This window comes from Leuciscus leuciscus (assembly GCF_965113295.1).
Source record: "Leuciscus leuciscus genome assembly, chromosome: 8".
NCBI classification, from domain to species: Eukaryota; Metazoa; Chordata; class Actinopteri; order Cypriniformes; family Leuciscidae; genus Leuciscus; species Leuciscus leuciscus.
In genome coordinates this window covers 21,058,703-21,083,089 of record NC_138732.1, presented here as the reverse complement: position 1 = coordinate 21,083,089, position 24,387 = coordinate 21,058,703, and the positions used below count along the sequence as shown (strand labels likewise).

General features: G+C 36.9%; 2 protein-coding genes across 4 annotated transcripts; both read right to left on the bottom strand.

Moving 5' to 3' along the window:
• Positions 1–33: 33 nt before the first annotated feature.
• On the bottom strand, positions 34–4,921 carry pdgfrl (platelet-derived growth factor receptor-like). The gene is made up of 6 exons (XM_082177930.1): positions 4,767–4,921; positions 3,738–4,017; positions 2,005–2,156; positions 1,619–1,918; positions 1,357–1,493; positions 34–356 (listed from the first exon to the last, which is right to left on the bottom strand). Exons 1-6 carry the CDS (start codon positions 4,819–4,821, stop codon positions 165–167), a joined length of 1,116 nt encoding a protein of 371 aa, XP_082034056.1. The 5' UTR covers positions 4,822–4,921; the 3' UTR covers positions 34–164.
• A 975-nt stretch (positions 4,922–5,896) lies between these two features.
• Positions 5,897–24,295, bottom strand: slc7a2 (solute carrier family 7 member 2). 3 transcript variants are annotated; one of them, XM_082177998.1, is made up of 13 exons: positions 23,926–24,295; positions 22,123–22,192; positions 16,182–16,569; positions 15,938–16,093; positions 15,095–15,260; positions 14,836–14,972; positions 14,527–14,749; positions 12,488–12,627; positions 9,947–10,049; positions 9,130–9,329; positions 8,886–9,052; positions 7,562–7,670; positions 5,897–7,410 (listed from the first exon to the last, which is right to left on the bottom strand). In XM_082177998.1, the coding sequence occupies exons 2-13, from the start codon at positions 22,189–22,191 to the stop codon at positions 7,265–7,267; spliced, it is 2,004 nt and encodes a 667-aa protein (XP_082034124.1). In that variant the 5' UTR covers position 22,192; positions 23,926–24,295; the 3' UTR covers positions 5,897–7,264. The 3 variants fall into 3 exon arrangements, with proteins under 3 accessions (XP_082034124.1, XP_082034123.1, XP_082034125.1); XM_082177997.1 differs by lacking the exons at positions 22,123–22,192; positions 23,926–24,295 and adding an exon at positions 18,328–18,588; XM_082177999.1 differs by lacking the exons at positions 12,488–12,627; positions 22,123–22,192; positions 23,926–24,295 and adding exons at positions 11,895–12,031; positions 18,328–18,586.
• Between the last annotated feature and the right edge of the window lie 92 nt (positions 24,296–24,387).

The following is a 24,387-nucleotide window of genomic DNA, read 5'->3' as shown; positions in this document are numbered from 1 at the left end:
AAGTATAGTGTTGCATTAACTTTCTTTATCAAGTCTCAGTCAAAGAAGCATTTTATTTCCAAGTCATATATAGAATACATGTTTTTCATAATGATTTAAAAAGCAAGAAGCCTGAAGTGTGAATGGAGTCCAGCTCAGCTCAGTATATAATCTTGATGTTCTTTCTAGGCACGTGACTTCACCGATGTGGCCACCAATGTCTCTCCGTTCTTATTTTTGGTGGTGCAGATGTACTTTCCATAATCGATCGTTTCAACATCATCCACAATCATGACGCTCTGGGAGATGCGTGTGGTGTGTCCCACGCCACGGTTTATCAGCCTCCAGGAGTCATGAATGCTCACTGGCCTCTGACCCTGAGAGACACACACGTCACGATAAGGACAACACATCGAAACCTATCTCAATCTACACTACAGGTCAAAAGTTTGAAATAATTATGATTAATTTTTCTTCATGTTTTAAAGTCTCATGACTTTCAAAGCTAATATTGTGAAATATAATTACAATTTTAAAGAACTGCTTTCTATTGCAATGTTTTAAAATGTAATGTATTCTTGTGATGTCAAAGCTGAATTTTCAGCATCATTACTCCAGTCTTCAGTGTCACATGATCCTTCAGAAATCATTCTGATATGATGATTTGATGTTAAAAAAAACATTTGTAAACAGTCGCGCTGCTTAATATTTTTGTGGAAACCTTGATACACTACTATTCAAAGGTTTGGGGTAAGTAAGATTTTAAGAAAAGAAGAAATTAATTCAACAAGGACGCATTACATTGATAAAAAGAGACAGTAAAGATGTATAATGTTACAAAAGATTTATATTAAAAATAAATTCTGTTCTTTTAAACTTTCTATTCATCAAAGGATTATGAAAAAAAAGTATCAGTTTACACAAAAATATTAAGCAGCAAAAACATTAATAAGAAGAAGAAGAATCATTATTAATAATTGAGCAACACTAATGATTAATGAGCACTAAATCAGCATATCAGAATGATTTCTGAAGGATCACGTGACACTGAAGATTGGAATAATGGATACATTTTAAAATATATTAAAATAGAAAACAGACATTTTAAATTAATATTTCACAAAATTACTGTTTTTACTATATTTAATTATCAAATAAATACAGTCTTGGTGAGTATAAGATACTTTTTTTCAAAAACATAAAAAATCTTATAATCTCAACTTTTGCCTGGTGATGTATCTCTTTAAAGTTATCATGAGCAAAGCTGTAACATCCACAAAATGGCATAATACTGTGATTAATACATTATAAAACGATAGTCTCAATCAACCTGAATCCGAAGCTCAGATGAGGGAAAATAACAAAAGTAACACTCACCAGGCCAGGATACCTCCAGCTGAAGCTGACATTCATCTCAGGTTCACCCAGGACTGTGCATGTAACGTTAAAGATGTCTCCACCTCTCACCGTGTTCGATGAAGCCTCGATAGTCGCAAAAGGAGGGCCACTAGGCACTACAAGGGGAAAAACACCCAAAAAAAGATATCTTATAGATTCATACAATGCCAAAAACATGATTAAAAACAGTGTAAAATGTGTGTTAAGTGTTATTAGCAACACTATTGTGTTCTCCTCTTACCCTCCACATACAGCAGCTGGTATTTAGTGGATATTTGCGGGGTGGTTTTCGTGGTGCTGTTGGCCTTGCAGTAATAAGCTCCCTTATGTTCTGGCCTGGGGTTTTGGATGATGAAGCCTTTGGTGGGACTGTAAGATATCTGAGTCCCATCCACTGCGATTTCTTCCGCGGGAACTTCCCTGTGCAGCGAGACTTTGATTTTGGGGTTGGTCACCCGGCAGGGGATGGTGGCGGGCTTGTCAGGGCGCAGGTAGATAATCTCAAAATGGATGGCAGAGGGGACGAACAGCTCATCTTTGTCTAGACACAAAGAGAATTGTAACAATGTATTTGGAGGTTCAAGATCACGTAGGTCTCTTTGTGTGATATACGACCAGATGCTCTACCTGTAAAGTATATGTAGGTGGCAGAGGTACTGTCTCCATCTTTTTCACATTCTACTCCATCACAGAGCAACACCCAACAGCTGTACTCCCCTGTATCGGCAGCAGAGGGCGACGCGAGGATCAACTGACTGTACCGCTCATGCTGCGTGATGCTGGAACAGCAGAATCAAACAAGTATACCACACACTTTACACATATACCATATATTTATATATAAGTATATATATACTTATACTATTTCTGCAGTATTCTACAATTTAAGTTACCTTTCATGTACATTGATGATAACAATATTCTTCAGAAAAAACATGGTTTATCCATTAAGGGAAATGATATTATAATCTCACACAAATGTTTTGTTTCAGTTTGCTTGAAATATCCTTGATGTCTCTTAAATTACAGTTTTTGCAGTGTCTGCTTTTGAAGTGAGTTCAAAACAGGGTTATTATAGTTAACTAACTCAAACTAAGAGCATTAATAAAAAATCATTACTTGAAATAAAATGAAATTTTACTGAAATAAAAATGTAAAAAAAAAAAAAACTATTTTATGAAAAAAAAATTTGTTAAACTATAAATATATTGTTAAAAAACACATAAAAATACTAAACCTTTAATTAAAATTTAAATGAAAACAGAAAATGTGAAAACAAAAACTAATTCAAAATATTAATAAAAATCTAAAGGGATACTCCACTTTTTTTGGAAATAGGCTCATTTTACAACTCCCCCAGAATTAAACAGTTGAGTTTTACCATTTTCGAATCCATTCAGCCGCACTCCGGGTCCACTTTTAGCATAGCTTAGCATAGATCATTGAATCGGACAGGACCATTAGCATCTCTCTCAAAAAAATGACCAAAGAGTTTTGATGTTTTTCCTATTTAAAACTTGACTCTTCTGTAGTTACATCGTGTACTAAGACCGACGGAAAATGAAAAGTTGCGATTTTCTAGGCTGATATGGCTAGGAACTATTCTCTCATTCCTGCGTAATAATCAAGAAACTTTGCTGCCGTACCATGGGTGCAGCAGGCGTAATGATATGACGCAGATATCGAAACTCTTTGGTCATTTTTTTGAGAGAGATGCTAATGGTCCTGTCCGATTCAATGATCTATGCTAAGCTATGCTAAAAGTGGTACCGCCAGACCCGGAGTTCGGCTGAATGGATTCGAAAACGGTAAAACTCAACTGTTTAACTCTGGGGGAGCTGTAAAATGAGCCTATTTCCAAAAAAAGTGGAGTATCCCTTTAAAGAATGAAATGGGCTTTTTTTTTTTTTATAAAGATTAAATTAAATTTAAACAAATATATATTTTTCTCATGTCTGCAAATGTTTGGTCAATTATGTTAATGAGAGAACAACCCCCTGCAACTAAAAAAATCTTCTGCAACCAAACATTGTGTGACCAGAAGGTCCAGATTTGTTTTTTCTTTAGTTTTTTTCTGTAGTGGACATGTTGAACACATTATTGTAAGAGTTCTTTCATTTTTTTATTTTCTTTTTCTAAAATAACTTATTGTCAGAGTCGTGATTTTTAACATCTCTATTTTGATTCTTTAACTAAATCTTTCACATGGAACGGAATCATGTGACAATGGAATCCTGCATCTTTGAAACACATGTATTCCAAACATAAGATACTCCAGTAGCGGTTCATTTGCCCGATTTAGCCAAACTATTCTCAATCGAACATGTTAAATGAATGGATAAAGCGAGAAGGAAGGATACCTGAGGCGGTTATCATTGAAGGTGTCCAGGTAAGAGGGATATGCCCAGCCAATCTTAGTTCCTTTGCATCTCAGTTCCAATGTTTTCCCAGGATTCAAGGATAGGCTCTCGCCCAATCTGAGAAAACGGCCTTTATCAAGGACCTGGGTGAGAATAGACTGGCCCTTGCTTCCTGCCTCCTTTTCTTTAACTTTGGGGTAGCGAACCTTTGCCCTCTTTCTTCCTGGTCTTATGCGGTTCTCACCAGCCTCTTTTTTATGCTTGACCTGCTGACACACACCTGCGTAAACCAAAACAGAGTTTTCCTGGTCACCAGCAGATGCATTTGGATGAGAGTGGCAAACTTGGGGAATAACATTCTGTTCTGTATTATGCGAGCTAGGACATGAACATTATTCATTTCTCTCTTTGAGACACTTGATAACTCCTCTGCCTCCTATGAGAGAGAGAGAGAGAGAGAGAGAGAGAGAGAGAGAGAGAGAGAGAGAGAGAGAGAGAGAGAGAGAGAGAGAGAGAGAGAGAGAGAGAGAGAGAGAGAGAGCGAGAGAGAGAGCGAGAGGATTCTGCCATCTGGAAATATACTTCTGCTCACAGCTGTACAAACAGCAATTGTGGAAACATGCCTTTCCTGTTCTATATGCGAAAATGTAGAAAACTGAACAATATAGTGGTTTACTGAATCTTTTAAACCTTGACATCTAGAGGAATACGTTTGGATGGGAAAAAAAAGTAATAGCATCATAAAAAAATTGCCTTGTTGATAAGCTCAATCAAATCTGATTCTCTGTCTTTTGTCTCTGCTGTATAATGTAAGCATAAGTTAAAGTAAAACTGCCCTGATTTGATCTCTCCTCTTTCTGCTCTGGAATGTTGGTTTCTATTGGCAGCAGTGTCACCACTGGCACACCATACACGTTCATCCATTACATTTCTCTCAATTTATTTACTATTTCAAGCATTTAAAGACAATGTTTTGACTTTATGAAGAAAGAATAACAAGGCAGATGAAACAAAGAGAGATCTGCTCACCATTTTGGACCTCCAGCCAAAGCAATACCAGTGTGAAGAAGAGCCAGAGCTTCATGATGGATGAAGTGGAGTGTTTCAACAGGGCTGTGTTTTTAACTCTGCAGTGTTTCAACTCTTCGTCCACTGTCTATCTCGTTTACACACAGTCAGCTCCATCCTTCGCGAAAAAGAGGAATTTCCCCAGCCCATCTGCACACTCCCCCTTTAGTGTAAATCTATGAGTCCCATCTAACGATCCTCTAATGCCCTCTGCTGGACTGTGGTTAACCCTGCATGGGGTAGCCTAGCCTCTACAGTGAATGTCGTTCAAACTTTAAATGGATAGTTTAACCAAAAATGTCATCATTTACCCACCCTCAAGTTGTTTCAAACATGTATGAGTTTCTTTCTTCTGTTGAACACAAAAGTATTTTGAAGAATGTTGGTAACCAGACCCCATTATTTTTTTCCCATGCTATGGAAGTCAATGAGGTCCATCAACTGTTACTGACATTCTTCAAAACATGTTATTTTGTGTTCAACGGAGGAAAGCAATTCATACAGGTTTGGAGCAACTTGAGTATGATGATGACAGAATTTTCATTTTTGGGTGAAATATCCCTTTAATGTCAATTATTGTGAGATTAATTTTAGCCTACACTTGCGGTAAAAGCTGAGGTCCGCTATGACCATTAAAATGAAGTAGGCAATGTTGCCTCATTTGATTTATGTAAGATATAGCTGAAATGTAGTTATTTCTTGTGCCAGCTGCTTTCTGCAGTTTTGGAATAATATAATCAGCATCCGATGAGGACATTGAACTTTACAAGAACTCAAATAAAATAGTTTGTTCTAACAGATAAGATGCATGTAGGCCTCACTGTAAAAAAAAATACATGATCAATAAGTTATTACAACATAATTTTAACATTGCTTTAATTTTCAACTTTTTTTCAAAGTAAAATTTTCAAAGTTAAACTAGATTCAACTCATGTTAATGTAATTTAAGTTTAAATGACTTAACATTGTTGATGGTACTTAAAAAATGTAAGGCAGCAACTTTTGGCTCAACAGACTAGCTAACCAAGAAAGAATGATCCATTAAAATAAAATTATTTAATGCATATTTATTTACAATGTGGAAACCTTAGTTTAAAAAGAGGTCAAAATATTTTATTGCTTTGCATGAAACCACTTTGTAATGTTTTGACAATGGCTAACCACACATCATTTCTAAAAAAAAAAGAAAAAAAATATACAAAGGCTCTAAACAGAATAGTTGATGTGCAGTATTTTTAAAGAGACATTAACACATTTTTATTAATCCTTGTGCCACAATCTTAGCCTCTCCATGACTCATTTACATTGCATTTACACCGAGTGTTTAAGGCAGAGAAGAACTTGAGTGCTAGTTAGCAGAAGAAACACTTTCAGATGCTCAGGTTGTCCATTCTTAGACCCCTGCTGGCATCACTTAGTTAACTGGCTTACACAGATTGTCGTATACTGAATGACTGCAGTGAACTATGTAATGTAGACTGAAGATTATTCATCAAAAAAAGTTTTTGAAAAAGTCCAAAAAATATATAGTAAGTAAATAAAGTGAATAAAAGGGTAATTTTACAAGACAAAACACTGATTACATACATGACTTGCTCCTCTTCAACATCATCAGACCTGGTTGTTAAACAACAGGTTGACTTATGAATACTGTAGACTGGATATGTCAAACATTTAACGATAACTACACAAACACATGTAACATGGATAAAAATAAGAAGTATGGTGTTTATCAGAATACAAGAAATAGTGTTATCTGAGCAGCTTAACATCTCTGGCACATACAATAAGATGTGGTCAATAGAATTAATCCTAATTTTTAGAATGAAACACTTTAATAAGAAAAAAAAAATCTGGATTTTCACCAATATCTGCAATTATTAGTTTTAACAATATCTATTCTAATGTTCCACATTATTTGATAATGCCACTTTGCCTCACATTTGTCCCATATCATAGTATATAAGTAAAAATACTTCTTCCTTTTTTTAATTGAACAAACTACCAGTGGAAGTAACCTTGAGATACTGACTGTGGAAATCTTAATACTTTATAGAAAATAAAAACACGCTTTCCATTTCTCTTCCAAACACATTTAAAGCAAATTGCTCACATGTCCTACAGGGCTGTAAATGTTTGAACTGAACCAATAAGAAATTGCAACTCTGTAACAATCTGAATCCCTGTTTAGGAACGAAGCATGCGATCTACAGTTCTGAAAACGCCCTAAGAGTGTATAAATAGAGTCAATTCCATAATCATTGCATTGAATTTTCATTGTCAGATCATACACCCCTAATGTCCGACATGATATGATCACAACACATGTGAGTGAGAACATCAGCACTGAGAGATTGTTCATGATGGCAGTGACTGTAAAGGCAGAGCTCAGGTCTGTCAGCTGGTTGGTGAATGCTGTAGATAACAGCTAGATACTGTCAGAGTTTGTCTGCTGTTCTTTAACATGGGCTAGTCTTCTCTGTGTGCGTCACATACTCCACACTGCATGTCAGTATCTTTTTCTCCATTGCAACACCACAGTTCTGTATATGCCTCTTGCGTTCATCGCTGTGCCACATTCCATATCCAAAATAAATGAGGAAGCCTGTGGATTGATATCAAAGTATAAGTATGCATGTCAAATGTAGTCATTGTTTACTAAAAAGAACAAAAAGGAGAAGAAAAAGAGACCTTTAGACACACTTTAGACTGTGCGTGTGTGTGCGTGTGCGTGTTTACCCAAAGATTGCACGTACCTATGGCCATCCAGATGGAGAAACGGATCCATGTGTCTCCGCTGAGCTGAACCATGAGATACACGTTGACAAATATACTCAAGATGGGTAGAAAAGGCAACAGAGGAACCTGAAGCAAAAAATACACACTGATTCAAACATGTGCTTGACTGCACTCTGCTCAACACTCACTTATGAAATGACCCAGACTAAAAAAGAAATAACACAATTAATGGAGGCTCTTTCGGGTCATATCACTTTGTTTTTCAAGTCAGATAAGGATAGCACACAATACGGCCCTCCAAAGAACACAGAGTGCTTGGCAAACACAGATATTTTATACAGGCTATTACCCTAAAACTCAGGGCTGTTCTGGGCAGAATACACATCAAGATAAACACAGCAGCAACGGTTCAACATGGGCCACATGTATTAAAGGGATAGTACCCCTAAAATGAAAATTCTGTCATTACTCACCTTTATGTTATTTCAAACTTAAAAAAAGTTTTTTACCTTTTACATTTTTTAAAGAGATTAAAAGTCTCAGATTTTCTTTTTAAATCAGAGATTTTATGCAGAATGTCCATGCTTTTTTCCATACAATAAAAGTGAAAAGCAGCAGTTCATACAACTTGTGTACTATATATTACAAGTCTTGTGAGGTCATATGATCGTTTTTTTTGTGCATAAGTGACCAAAATTATGACTACTTATAGTAGCTTGACTGGTCACCATTCACTTTCATTGTATGGAAAAGAGCACATTCTGCCTCTTCTTTTTGTGTTCCATTAAAGAAAAAGGAAAATAAATAAAAAATCTCTTTAAGAGTGTGACCGACTTTTCTACAGGAAAAATAATTTTGGTTACTGAAAAAATGTGTAACTGCCACAAATACTTGTATCTATTATGGTTGTGGATTTATTCAGCAGGACTCATATTGACCAAAAGTGACAGCAAAGACATTAATAATGTTAAAAAAAGATTTCTATTCTTGAATAGAGAATAACAAATGCCTTTCTTTTGAACTTTCTATTCATCAAGGAATCCTAAAAAATTTATCATGGTTGCAACAAGAAAATATTAAGCAGCACAACTGTTTTCAACATCGAACCAAACCAGCATATTAGAATGATTTCTGAAGGATCATGTGACTCTGAAGACTGGAAAAGTGTCTGGTGAAAATTCAATTCAGCTTTGACATCACAGAATTAAATTACATTTTAAAATATATTTAAAAAAAAAAACATTTATTTTAATTTGCGATTATACTTCACAATATTACTTTTTTTACTTTATCTTTTAAACAGTATGTTTAGATAAACTTTTGGATTTCAAACCTACATACCATAAAGGAAACTTTCTTCCTCGTCTGAGGTTGTCTGCAAACTAGAAGGATGCACATGATGAAAATGAACAAAGATGCGGCCAAGACCCCCAGGGCCCAAGGCTCCATGGCAATAATGGCCTGTCCGTAGTATGTGTTGAGTGTGCTCACAACACACACAATAATCACTGCAGGGAAAACAGACACAGATCAGGATGACTACATAACTAAACCTGTCAGACCAGTCTCTAATTGCGGCACTAACCCATGATGATAACAGACGCATTGACGGCAGAGGAGGTCTGTTCGGTGGGCAGCAGTGGAGGGTTGAGCAGAGAGCGCAGGGTTACACCTCTATCCTTCAGCATGTTCAGATGAGACTCAGACTCTGTCAGTTCAGACTCGCCAACATCTTCCTTGCCTTCTTTGATCCTAGACTTCTCGAACACAGCATCTGGCTGATACCTTCACACATACATTTTACATTAGAATAGTTGCATATGCCACTAGAAACAGGAAACATGATTAAAACACTAATACATCTTTTTGTAAAACGTGATAAAAAAATCATTAAATGTGACAGTATCAGTATCATATCGCAAGAAAATTGTCCATATCAAATCTGTCAAATCGTTCAAAATTATACAGTTGAGAACTGACACATAACCACTGTATGGCAGATTACTAATAGTACACACATCATTGTACCAACTAGTTGATTAGGGTTAACGTGATTTCACCAAGTACAACATGTTTCTGGATCAACATTCCAATCAACCAATCAGATTTTAGGGACAAGTTTACAGTCTATGTCAAGTTTAGACTCAGGTGCTTCTACATCAGTGTTATCATTTCCCTCTGATTTTAGGGAATTTATGGTTAGGATGAATTTTTTAGGCAGGAATGTTGTTCCAGGATCAACTAAATATTTTGATCCATGAATTTGGCAAAATCATGGTGACCAGTTGATTAGTTCTGCCACTAGTTGGCGCATCATTAAGATGCATATTAATATTAACAAATTTTGGTCAAGACCATATACATTTTTGAAATAAATCATTTGAAAATGAATGTTTACTAACCTGAGGATAAGAACACAAGCTGCCACTAATGAGTACGCCAGCAAAGTTCCAATAGACATCATGTCCACCAGCGCTTTCAAGTCAAACAGAAAAGCCATGATTGCTGTTGATATGAAACAATTGCTGATCAGGTGGAGTTTAAAAATAATACATCAAATGCATGCATATCACAAACCATACTTGCATAAATGAAATGGTTTACATACATTGGCTTAAACTATTTAGACACTTGAGTCACACTTAAAATGCACAGATTTCATGGCATAATAATCTACTGTAAATATCTCTATTTTCTCAGAAATAATTTAAATTCTCTTTGCAATTTTTGCAATTTTTGCAATTTTTGCAATTGCTTGCAATGCGAACATACAGAAAGAGAATTTACTGTTTCTTATTGCATAATTTAAAACTATGCCAACTTTTTTTTTTTGCCAAAAGTGTGTTGTATGCTATTTAAATAAATCTGTTTCATATTATATTGATATTTAATCCAGTATCATTCATACATTTATAAGTGTGGCTTGGTTGTCAAAAAGACATAAATATACCAACAGAGCATGCACAGTTTATTTCATTGGTATTCATTTAATAAATTAAATCTTCCTATTTTGAAGAGCCTGATTCCAAAATAATCCAAGTGTCATCATCCATGACTTTAAACTCAGGATGCAATAGCATTGGTATCCTCTTATCAAATCTACACCAGATGTGCCCTATGACTTCATATACAGCTGCTCAGAATTCCCTCACAGTAAGAAGGCAGTGTACTAACAAACATACAGTGCTACGGTATGAGGTTAATATGTGCAATGTGCAGGGGGCTCCAAAAATCAAATCTACCCTGCGTCCTCATCCCCCGGCTAAGCTTCACCTCAGCTTTTTCATTCTTTAGAAGTCCTCGGAATCCATAAGCATGGCTGACCCCATGCTAGCATCAAAGTGCTGTATTAACACACTGTAGGGGAAGTACTAAGAATCTCTCCCTGCAGCTTTCATCAGAAATCTGCACCTGACACATCAGTGTATACACATATATGCTGGTGTACATCTACATACAATATATATACCAACAAATCAATAGTAATTTCCTTTCTTTTTCCAGCAAACTTCATCAAACGCTCTACATATCACTTTCGCATGCAATAAATAACATTTACAGAGAATTTAACTACGTACTGTATATTCCCACAGATTTTTATCACCACCACCACCAACACCAACACCACAGCAAAAGCTATGGAAGCTTGTTTTGCCACAGAAGTAAAAACATTTAAAAGATAATTGCGACTTTTTTGATATGCTTGAGTTTACATCTCGCAATTTTGACTTATTTTCTCAGAATTGTGAGATATAAACTTGCAATTGCGAGTTTTAAAGTCATAATTGTGTGATATAAATTCGCAATTGCGTGTTATAAAGTCATAATTGTGAGATATAACTGACTTTTCTTAGAACTGTGAGATACTCTCAATTGTGAGTTATAAAGTCAAATTTTTTTCTCTGAATTGTGAGTTTATATCTCACAATTCTGTCTTTATAACTTGCAATTGAGTGTTATAACAACAAAATTGCGAAATATAAACTTACAATTCTGAGAAAAAAAGTCAGAATTGCTATATATAAACTTTGGTTTAGTTTATGTCTTTATGTCTTTATAAAACGCAATTCTGACTTTATATCATGCAATTCTGACTTTGTAACTCGCAATTGCAAGTTTATATCACATACTTCGGACTTTTTTTCTCACAATTGAGAAAAAAATTGAAAAAAAGTTAGAATTGCGAGATAGAAAACGTCGCAATTACCTTTTGTATTTTTTGGTGGAAATAAGCTTCCATAGAAAGCATGCTTCCATTAACAGGGTAATTAAGCAGGCACACTGCACCTCCACCAGGCTGACACAAACAGGACAGCAGGCCATGCCAGGCCTGCCTCGATCTTAGCTTACCCGCGGTAGTGCCCGCTGCCATAGTGGCAGCCACTGGCGACTGACGCTTACTCACTTTGGAAAGAAATCTGAATAGCACGCCATCTCTTGCCATGGCAAACAGAATGCGAGGAAGAGGGAACAAAGAACCCAACAGGCTAAAAACAAAAAAGGAGTCATGGTTCAGATACCTGCAACTCTGGAAGGAAAAGAACATATTAACCAACACCGGCAAGTGTGAAGGAGCAAATATTTACTGGAAATACATTTTTACTAATATTTTTATATAAAGATTAAACTGAAAAAATAAGCATTTTCTTGCCAATAAAATATTTTAGAGGGGAGTATAAATAGACACATGTATATTCACTAAATGAACTGCCTTTACTTTATTCCATTACTTCGTTGATTTATCCGGGCCTGAAAGTTACAGTCTTTAAAAAAAAAATCTTGATATCTCCAGGTTTTCTGTGACTGTTGGAACCCTGTAACAGATGAATTTGATCCATGTTCCTAAAGAATAATTTCGTGTATTGCACAATTCCACTCTTTTTCACATTTGCCTGGTGGATCACATTGGCAGTTTGCATAGCAATCGTGCCTCCATCTCTCACCTGCAACTACACCTGAAGACATTGTAGCAATAAGAGGGGTCTTCGTCTTAGGATTGATTTGGCCTAACACTTTGAAAAGCACCCCATCCTGTGCCATAGCATAGATTACACGCGGCATTGGGAAAATGGAGCCCAGCAGACTGCATGTGAGGCAAACACATCAGCAGAAGCAAAGTGTCAATTAATCACATGCTGCAGATCTGATCCCAAACACTTCAACGCTGTGTACTATTACAGGCATCCACAAATAATGATTTTTATTTTAAAGTCAACATGAAATCAAAATTAACACTGTTTACTTTCTTAACACATTTCTGGTCTTTGCATGATTGATGAATGCATGTTATTCCACAGAAAACTCAATTGTTGTTTCGACTGACATCACCAGTCTTTTACGTTTTTAACTCCTGCCCTCCAATCACAGGATATTTAGACAACATTTTCACTGAATCAATTCCCAAAGGATAGAATTAAGTCTGCTACATTTTGTTCTTTGTGAATATTCTGTTTGAGTCTAAAAAAACTACACATTACAGAAGTAATACAGGTTACAAAATGCTGTTTCATGTTGACTTTAGGAAATATAAAATTTGACAGCACATCATTGTATAGCGCTTAGCAAATGAAGCAAATGGGACCAGAGGAGCAGTTAAATCATCTTCATTTTTTTTTCCTGGGAGTATTGCACATGGCATATAGTATCCTAATGTTTTATTCAATAAAAAAAATGCCACAAGTATTCAAAGAAAAGTAGCTTGAATCAAAATGATTGGTCTTGGGTAATAATTTACCCAATTTTGGTCTTTTATAGCAATAGAGTCCAACAGTCGGGTTCCGGAAGTAAAAACTCCATTCATTTTCTCCAATTGATTTTTAATGATAACTTATAAACTTTTAAAAACAACCTTACTGTGAGCTACAAGGTTGTTAATCAATGTCATTGGCTTCAGTTGAAGACGTAAAAGCATGCATTATTTCAAATGCCACCAATCAAGCAAACCATGCCAAAAATATCTCGTTAGCAATGAGCTCATTGAAGTAATTAAGTTGTCAACATAATGATTACAATATATAGAAATTCAGCATTGGTGCATGTTGATTCAGAGTTTGCGTCATCTGAAGTTGGAGTCATTTCTTCACAGATGTTGGGGCAACATTTTCAAATGAGTAGTTTTATATTTCTCCATCTTTCTTAATTTGATTATGCTGTTCGCAATGCTTCATGGGATTGTAGTTCTTTCTATCACTAAAGTCTTGTACCTTTGTAATTTTGTCTGAATACTTTTTTTGATTCAAATCAAAGTTTGTAACATTATGATTCACTTCGTAGCTGGTTGGCTTGCTTCATGGCTTAACATGCGTTAAAGACTTTTTGAAATCCCAATGGAACAAAATGAATGGGGGGAAAAAACTTCAGGAACCAACGATGCTGAAACCATGGGCGGGCACTGTTGCACTCCATAGGTTCAAGATAAGTGGTTGGATACTTTACCAATCACACACCAGGATGTTTTTGAACATAATTAACATTAATATTAGAGGAAATCTAATAATCATTACATAAATGCTGTGGAGTGTAATTCATGCAGCTTTAGGGAGCCTTGCTTATGCCAAACAATAATCCTTACTGATTTATGTCACCAGGAAAAAACAGAAACTCATTCCACATGAAAATTTTGTTCTGAAAGAGAGCAAGTTTAAATCTGTATCATATAAAAGCTAATAATAATATAATGTGATTAATGAAATGCTATGTATAATTATTCATATATGGCTCTCTTTCAAACAAACCACCATCAAAAAGTCATTAGGGATGCAAAGCATATAATCAGTCCACCACAAACCCAACAAAGAACTCCATAAAAATGTATTAGGGAAGTGTTGTGTTTAACCGAATGCCAAACAAATGACAAAATGAATAAATGCACTTTTATGCAAGTATTCACAATGTTTAATATGAGCATGCTATCTCAATATACAGCCTTGTGAGATGTCTTGGCCAGCAGAACAACATTATGGGAGCAAAGAAAGATGTTTACCTGGTTGAGAGAGCACAGAGCGATCCTGCCGCTACTACATATTTCGCAGGACCCCAGCCCACATATTCAAAAGCCAAAGGTAGAGGACTCCTCTCATCCAGCAGGTAGTAGGGCATCATGAGGGTGAGGGCCGCTGACACTCCAAAGTAGGCAAGGAAGCAGACCAGCAGGGAAACAACTATACCGATGGGAATGGCCCTCTGGGGATTCTTCACCTCCTCACCTGGTCAGAATCACAAATACCAACACACTTGGAACTCAAGATCAGATTAGAGGACGGGAAATAACTGTGCATAAGTGACTTAATACCTGTGGTTGCAATGCAGTCAAATCCCACAAAGGCGTAAAAGCATGTGGCCGCACCAGCAAGTGTCCCGCTAAAACCAAAAGGCAAAAAGCCCCCTACCCCGTAATCGCTGGTGACATTAGCAGTGTGTGAGAGATTCCTGTAAGGAGATTGAAGTGTATTTTAATATTTGAATGGTTAAGATCATAATTCACACATCAGGCTCGCATAATTCATCAACATATAAAAGAAGAGAAGGAATAAGAAAGAGATTTTCTTCACCTTCTGACAATGGTGACGTTTATGAGAGATTCTTCTGAAATATTCCAATTGAGCGCGTCTCCTTTGACGAATCCAGAGATGATAACAAAGATCAGCACAAGCACGTTTACAGCTGTGAAAATTTTGTTGACCCAAGCTGATTCTTTCACCCCAAAGGAGAGAAGACCTGTGGAAAAAAGAATTACAGTGAAAGAAATGAAACTGCATGTGAAAGTCAGAAATTGTTTATGTAACCATTTGTTTAAAAGTTTTTCTAATAGTTCTTAACTTAAATGATGTAAGACGTACAAACATTTGTTCATTTAGCAGATGCTTTTATGCAAAATGACTTACAAATGAGGAATCTAACCATTGTTGGTAATTAGTCATTAATTACTGTAATATAATAATTTTTCCCTTTAAAAAGTAAAGTAAGGGATAACTCTTAACTTTTCTGTGATTTAATTACAGTTACTTCTGATGTAATTGAATTAAATAGAGTAGAACAATTCTATATAGAATAATAGTGGATTTAACATCAAAATTTAACCTCTAATGTTAAAATGTATGTTTTTAATGTAACCATCTCCCTTTAAATCCTTTGGTCAGTTCAAAAATAATTTAAGCAATTTTATATTATTTATTTGAAAGAATTAAAAAGCAGTTTCATGTCTATCCTTGTACTGTAATCTAATTACACAGTTGGAGATGTAATTGGTAGCTAGTAATTAATTACTTTTACACTGACAATAACAACAAACTGGCAATAACACAGAATGCATGCTAGAACAAGGAGGAATACGAATTAGTTTTTTTTAAGATGAATGAAGTGAATGAATTTACTAACAGATTTTCTTTTTTTACCTGACAGGAGTAAGATCAGGCAGACAGCAAAGAAATCAGGGTACTCTGCCAGGCCAGGCAAATTCATTTTGAAGTACAATTTGCAGAACTTTTCAATGTGGCCCCCTATAAGCTCATCAAACGTCCCACTCCAGGCACGTGCCACACTAGAGGTCCCTGTGCCAACCAAATATCAGTTTATGTTTGAAAAATATCATTTCATTTACAATATTATTGCTTTAAAATATGACTAATTCATAATTACCAATGACGTATGACAGAATGAGGTTCCAGCCTGTGATGAAGGCCCAGAGCTCCCCCACGGTCACATAGCTGTACAGATAGGCCGAGCCCGTCTTGGGTACCCGCGCACCAAACTCAGCATAGCACAGGCCGGCCATCACAGATGCTAGAGCTGCGATGAGGAAGGACACCACAATGCTGGGGCCAGAATTGCCTTTGGCCACCTCCCCAGCGAGCACATAGACACCGGCCCCCAGTGTACTTCCCACCCCGAGGGCAATGAGGTCGACAGTGGAGAGGCAGCGGCACAGCTTGGACTCCTCCAGACAGTCCTGGTCCACATTCTTCCTCCTCACAAGGGAGCGGCAAAATGTGAAGCAATGTTCCAGCATTCTTCCTGTTAGCACAAACTGTCAAGAGGATTTTTGTCAAATAAATAAATCAAGTACACTAACTATGTATATTTGTTTTTTAGAGTTGAGTATATGCCAAAAGAAAGATTTCTGTTCTTTACTATGTTTTACATATTCATGACCTAATCTTTTCTGTAGATGATTTGACTGAACACTGCACAGAAGAAATGCGCAAAGTAAAGATTCGATTATGCAAGATCAGTAGTATTGGGAACCAAATTGAAGCGGAGGCATGCAAAAGGACAACTTTATTATTCAATAACACTTTCAGCTTTTGTTCCCACTTGCACATGTCTGCAGTTTAAGCAGCAGGTTTTAGTATTGCCCAATGTAGAATAATGCATAAGCCTTAGGCATTATTGCATAATAGTGGGATAAAGTGCTTTAATTTTGACAGGCGTAGGTATTTGGCACATCACTTATTGGCCAGTGTGCTTTTTTGCAATTAAAGCGTTAAGTTTGTTGGTTTATTTGAATGGCTTACAAGTTCATTATAAAAGTTAATTATAAGTGTATCAAGTATAATGAGTTTATATAAAGCAGACTTAAATGTTTAAAGGATGTAGTCTGCTATGCAAACTGAGGACAATACACAAGGGTCCTCGCTCAATGAAAATTTGTTACATACCCTAAATTAAATCCATTTTAGTTATAGCACAGTCTCTTTAAAAATATATACAATATGCCAAAAGAAAGATTTCTGAAGAGGATTTCTTTTCTTTACTATGTTTTACATATTCATAACCTAATCTTTTCTGTAGATGATTTGACTAACACTGCACAGAAGAGATGCGCAAAGTAAAGATTTGATTATGCAAGATATGTAGTAATGGGAACCAAATTGGAGCTGAGGCATGCAAAAAGGCCAACTGTCATATATATATTCATATATAAAAAACTATTTTTGTTTCTTGAGCAGCAAATCAGCATATTAGAATGATTTCTGAAGGATCATGTGACACAGAAGACTGGAGTAATGATCAGCTTTGACATAACAGGAATAAATTACATTTTAAAAGGTATTCAAATAGAAAATAGTTATTTTAATATTTTATAGTGGTATTGTTTTGCTCTATTTTGAACAAATAAAGGCCTTCAAAAACATTAAAAAAATCTTAACAACCCCAAACTTTTAAATGGTAGAGTAAATATTTTTATATACATACAAACAGCATATAGAACAGCTTTAGAGATTTTTTGGCAGTCCTATTTTGCATGTAAATGAGGATGCAGACCAAAGTTGCACTAAAGCCGCTTCCTAAATAACTTCTTTTACATGCAAAACACATTTTATAAAAAAGATTTACCACATTGTGATGTGTATGAGCAAATGGCTGAGCATTAGCATTACAATGCGTCCGCTTACAACCTGTGAAAGGTGTTAAGGAGTCACACAGGCAGAGAAGACTGACATGCATAAGGCTGTTGGCTGTACCTGTGAGCCCTGAGGGGTCGGACTTGACAAGCAACTCTGAGGCTCAGTTACAGCACAGCATATTTCATAGCGGAGCCAAAATGTATTCTGTTTTACTGTAATGAGTGAGTGTGGATCTCATTAATACTACAGTAACAGGCACAGACTTTGCACATGCGACGATCATAAATTAATTTCATATTTTACTCTGCTTTTGGAATAATATGTCTTCAAAGGATCTGATAAAAGTATTTTTTTTTATATGGCTGTGTAAATGCACATGAGCAATGACAAATCATCTAAAATCAAATATTTGCATAAACACAGACACTAAAACTTACCGTCTGGTGAAAGACTGGCAGATGTAGAATCACGTTCGCAAGTAATGCCTTTCTTCTTAGCGCTTTCATGCAAACACACACATACACGCCCCCCACACTCACACCTATCCACTGATTTCTTTAAAAAGCTTACAAGCTCTGAGAGATCCAAGTCAGTCCTTCCCAAGTCCTGTCTCAAGTTTGCCCCTGCCTTCCTCTAGCTCAAATGACATGTCAGCCCACAACCGCACTAGTTTTACTGCCTACTTTACTCTATCCTAGTTTGTCTTAACTTGCCCTGCCCCCTGTGAGGAGGACTTGTCTGGCAGCTGTGTGCTGTGCTGCCCCAAAGAGGAGGAGGGACACTTACACTTCACACAGAGGGAGGCAATGCTAATATCACAATTCAAACAGGTCACTGGGATTTGTAAAAAAAAAAAAAAAAAAAAAAAACTTGTGTGTGTTAATAATGCTGCGTGATTCCTTTTGAACATGCTTCTTTTTTTTCCATTTTTTTTTTTTTTTTTTTCATGGCCGAGTAAGTCCAAGCTGCCAGTGCACTTACTGACCGCTGATAAACGGTTGAGCAACTGACAATGACAAACATTGAGACAGACAGATATGTTTGCCCTGTGCAGTCCGGAAGAGTTGCTAAAAGCATGAACGCTAATTGGACAAAGAGGTCAACAAGAGCAATCACAGGTAACGGGCTTTAAAGGGTGATTGTTTCCCTTATATATAAGCTCATGAGCACAGGGATATTGAGTCAATAGGACTCTTCAAAACAGTAGTGCTAATATCACAAATCTGATATAGGGGAAATCAGGGTGAGTCACTGATTAATGGTCAAAAACTCCAATAATCCATTTTGAAAGTTGTGAATTGTGAAAATTAAGTGATCTAGGAACTTTATACAGTGCATGTCACAGACTGTATCACTCACAGCCTCGTTTTTATCTGCATTCACGAGTTTTGGCCCCAACCCAGAGTACTCCCCCCGGTTGTGATAAGAATAGTTAGGACTAGAAGTCAGGAGATGGGGTGGTGGAGGGATGCTGATAAAATGTCAACGAACAGAGGTAAGGCTGGTGGATATACCTCTTATCATTATTTGAGTTGATTGGCTGAATGTGCTCCTCTCGTGTTAATCAGGTTAAGTAGCTGAACGTGCTCCTCCAGAACTTTCTTAATAAAACATAATTTAATTCAATATAGCGTCTAACCAGACTATGGCATTCATATAGAACACGTTTTTTTCATTCCACTGTGCTGCTTTTCAATTGTTTCTAAACAAGCCTTTAGAACTGCCAAAATTCTTAGTGGCATAGATTCGGTTCTAGAAACATTCCTCAGAGAATTTGGTCTAGACTGACATGATCTCCTCCACCTCCTCTTTGCCGGTGTAACCCCGGCATTCTGGCCAAATTTGCCCCTTGGCCTCTGTCCATCATGGCCTCCTAATCATCCCCATATACTGATTGGCTTCATCGCTCTGTCTCCTCTCCACCAGTAAGCTGGTGTGTGGTGGGCGTTCTGGCGCAGTATGGCTGCCGTCGCATCATCCAAGTGGATGCTGCACATTGGTGGTGGTTGAGGAGATTCCCCCCTTCTATGTAAAGCGCTTTGAGGTCTCAGAAAAAGCGCTATATAAATGTAACGAATTATGATAGCATCACGTAGTTGCTTTAGATTTGTCAGCTGCACATCCATAATGCGAATCTCCTGTTCCACCACATCCCAAAGATGCTCTATTGGATTGAGATCTGGAACTGTCAAGGTCATTTGAGTATAGTGAACTCATTGCCATTTTCAAGAACACTGTCACGACTGTTTCCCGAAACCTGTATTGTCGCAAATTGGTCGTTCAACCACGTTGGTTAATGATGTCACGAAGGTGGTGGAGTAATAACTACTTGTAATGAATCTGTTTGAGATCGAATTAATGCTAGATGTTTTGCTATATATTATGGACAAGGCATCTGAGGACTATTTCAAATTTTTCTCAGTTATTTCGCTTTACTTCCAGATTCAATAATAGGCTCGTTCTTACGTACTAGAGCACATAGGCCTACGCACATGCACACTCTTCAAAAACGGTGCTTTAAATCTCTTGACAAACTAAAAGACATAAATGACATTTGTGTGTATTATAAATAAAAGAAATAGATTGTACTGAATGTTAACTTGCTTATTTGGCTCAAGATAAGGATTTATTGAGTCCATATGTCATGCAAACAAGAAACTCTGCTTCTTACCACAGGTCGAGAACTGCAGTTCCAACCACTGCGATGCTGTTTGCGAATGTTCATTGGAACTATGGTTTCAGGAAACACCGACTCGTTGAACTATGCTGATAACGACGGAACTTGCGACCATAGTTGGCTAACGATACTTTTGGGAAAAGCACCCCAGCCCGTATGGCACCAACAAACCATGCCATGTTCAAAGAACTATTTTCCCCATTCTGCTCAGTTTGAACTTCAGCAGATAGTATTGACAATATCTACATGCTTCAATGCATGGAGTTGCTGCCATGTGATTGGCTGATTTGATATTTGCGTTAACGAGCAGTTGAACAGGTGTACCTACTAAAGTAACTGGTGAGTTTATTTCATATACTTAAAAGGGGTATGGATATGCTCACTCAATGATACTAAAGGCCAGGAGTGAAGAATTAACCTGCAATTAGGTATTTTGCATACGCCGCCAATTGTGACATGAACTGTGAAATCTCTAATGCAGTGTCAATCTGAAAAGGTGAAAGCATCTAGTGTAACTGTGTGGTAATGAGTCTTTCTCTGATCTAGCATGTGTCAGACTGAGATGTTTTTCTCCATCAGTTGTAAGGCTGTGTCCATTATGTGCCCTTTATCTGAACACCACCGTGAAAGCAAATGCCATCCTGAATGGATGGGTAAGCAACCACAGCAAACATTCATCCACTTTCCAGGGAAACAGAAGAAAGGCTGCTTTACAGACATTCAGGGAATGTGGTTTACAGCATTTGCCAGTGCTGGCACAGCCATCAGGTAAAGACAGACCTGACATGACGCAAAAGAAATTGCATCAAAAGCCTGATGCAACTTCTTGCTAAAAGAACTTTTGAAACATAATGAGATGTGCACAAACAAAACCGAATCTGTTGGTTCATTTCATATTAACAGCCTCTAAATTGCATAAAAACTAGTGAACGGGCACTGGTGAACATCTCTCACAGTTTTTCGGGCATAAAATCAAGTCCAAAGAGCAGCTGTATTCATCTGCCAATATACTGTAGTCCTACACAGCTTAGAGAACAAAAGAAGACAAGATCCTTGGACAAATGGGATGAAACCTGTTGAACTGCACATTCATTTCATGTCATACCCCACCAATTTTTCCCAAAATGAGAGAGAGGTTTTCTAAATACTGTACGTTTTCCTCTGCTTCTCAGGACAGGCCGGCACAAATTATTACAAGATTACCGATGTCACGCACATGACCGTAGTTGATGCATCTAATGCAAAAATATTGGTTCTAATGTCAACACCGCAGCACTGTTTGTCATAGGGACACTCCACACCACTTAACAGAGCTGTCACCAGGAAATGTTCAAGTCAATTATTAGTGGGAAGAAAGGACATTACAAGCTGATTCCTGCAGATAAGTATGCATACATGGATGCAAATTGTAAAACTGCTGTGCAATCAACTTTAGTTTCATGCAGTGTCATTGCTGTAAAACACATGCAGCTGTTACAAAGATGAACTGCCCTCTCTCCTTCTTTATCTATGAGAGCAAATAAGTTTCATGCAACGAACGTCAATTTGTGCTTACTTTTGTTTTGATGACGCACCAAAGGTGGACACTGGCAGAGTCCTTGGAGTTCAGTTCCCTGTTAACCATCCTGCATTAAATGACAAAGAGAACGATCTTTAAAATGTTCAGCCTGATAGATATTTTACTTCACTTACAGCTGTCTGCTAGAAGATTATAAGTCTAGACTTGAATGATCCTGTGTGCTGACTCTACTAAAGTTGAATATCTAGACAGGTTTGATCTGTTACAGTGAGCATTAGCATGGGAAACTGATCAGCTATGACATCACTTCAATTCCTAAGGCGCGATTGGTGGAGGTAAGACCATAAAAGCTTTATTTTTGTGCTAAGAAAGCATCATCTGATATCATAACATACAGTAAATGCAATAAGAGGGAAAATGAATATAAACTTACACACTGAATAGTGACACTGACCCAAATCTTCCTTAATACCCATAATCTTGTTTATATTGAATGCCAATGTGAAGGCTGAAATGATCACCTGTGTGTATTGCGAGATATACTTAATGCTTTCTTTATTAAAAACATGCTCAATTTGTCTAATCTTCTGAAGCACAGTGCTCCTGTGAGAAACTGCCCCAAGGTTTTCTAGTTTAGTCAACTTTCTGTGCCAACCACACAGCGAGGAATTCAGTTACTAGGCCACAAGTTTGTTTTTTTAAGACATTGAATACATTTGTTGATTTTTGCATGCCAGCTAATGATATTAAGATTCATGAATAATGTTCGGATATAGCTGAAGGCTAATGGATCAATCCTTAGTTACAGAATCCGGGCCATTACTGAGGTCCCAATCCTGCTTTATTACCCTTGGCTGTGAGCAGAGCACTTACCATAAGTTGGTCCTGCGGGTCTGCCCTCATTTCATATAGGCAACAATAAGATCTAGTGTGCTATATGTTGAAAAGGGTGATAATTATTGAATTCATTGTAAGTACTGCTAAACTCTAGGACATGGATGGTTATCAGAGGCATATTTAGAGAATGTGAGAATGAGAGCAACACTACGTATATGCTCTCAGGCAAAATGCATTATCATATATAGTAGGCCTACTCAAATTCTGCAAGCTTGAACAGGAAAGATGGGAGGCTACAGTATAAAATCCACCATAATAATTTTGGTGTTGTGAAACTGATCACTAGAAGTTTAGATGTATATGTTATATTTTAAGCTTATGATACTGTATGGAAAAAGAGATCTCCTAAATGCAACGCAACAGTGATTTGCCTTTTGGAGTAATCTATTAGAATGGACAAACAATCTCCATACTAAAAAGATAAACAGCATTGAACTAAATCCCATATTGTGATTGGACATGAAATGGTCAATTGGCAAATCAAAGTCGTTCACACTATCTTCCCCTCAACATTAATGATGTTTATACTGAACAAAACTGCACAATCAACTGTCTAAAAACGGCTCACTGATTAACCCAAAGATTCATATGACGTCACAGCAGTGTCAATATGTATTTTGTGTAGAGAGATGGGGGAGAGAGTTAGTGAAGGACAGGCAGAATGGAGAGTGTTTTTAAGAATGAAAGATAGTTATCGTGTGAACTTAATTTAGGCTATTATTAACTAAATGCTCTGCAAGCTCAGTCGGATTGATTTAAGTGTTTACATGAAGGCTTTTCAGACTGATTGAGCCATCAATCCAAATGGTTTGTTTGGCTGCATGTTAACATATGAACGAGTCATTTACTAAACTCAAAAACAGACAAAGTAGCTGGCAATATTGTGCTTAAAATGTAAGTTCCTAAAACTTAAAGAGTTAGCTCACCCAAAAATGTACTCACCTTCACAACGTTCCAAACCCGTAAGACTTTCGTTCATCTTCGGAACGCAAATTATCTTTTTGATGAAACCTGAGAGCTTTTTGTCCCTGAATTAAACCTGTTCATCATATAAATCGATCGAGTCACTTCAGAAAATTTGGACTAAACTGCTTAATTCATATGGATTAGTTTTACGATCTCTTTATGAACTTTTTGAAGCGTCAAAGTGATAGTTGAGTAGCTGTCAATGGAGGGACAGAAGCTCTTAGATTTCAACAAACAGTTAATTTGTGTTCCGAGGATGACTTGATTTTGTCCATGGGGAATTGGTTGGATCGCTGGATGGTTGTGGTTTGCTATTGCTGTGATGTCATGTGAGTGACAGGTTGTCCCGCCCTCCTGCCAGTAAATATCTGCAAGAGAGAGAGAGAGGACATGAGTTAAATAAAAATACAGATGTGCATGGATTGTTTATTTATAATT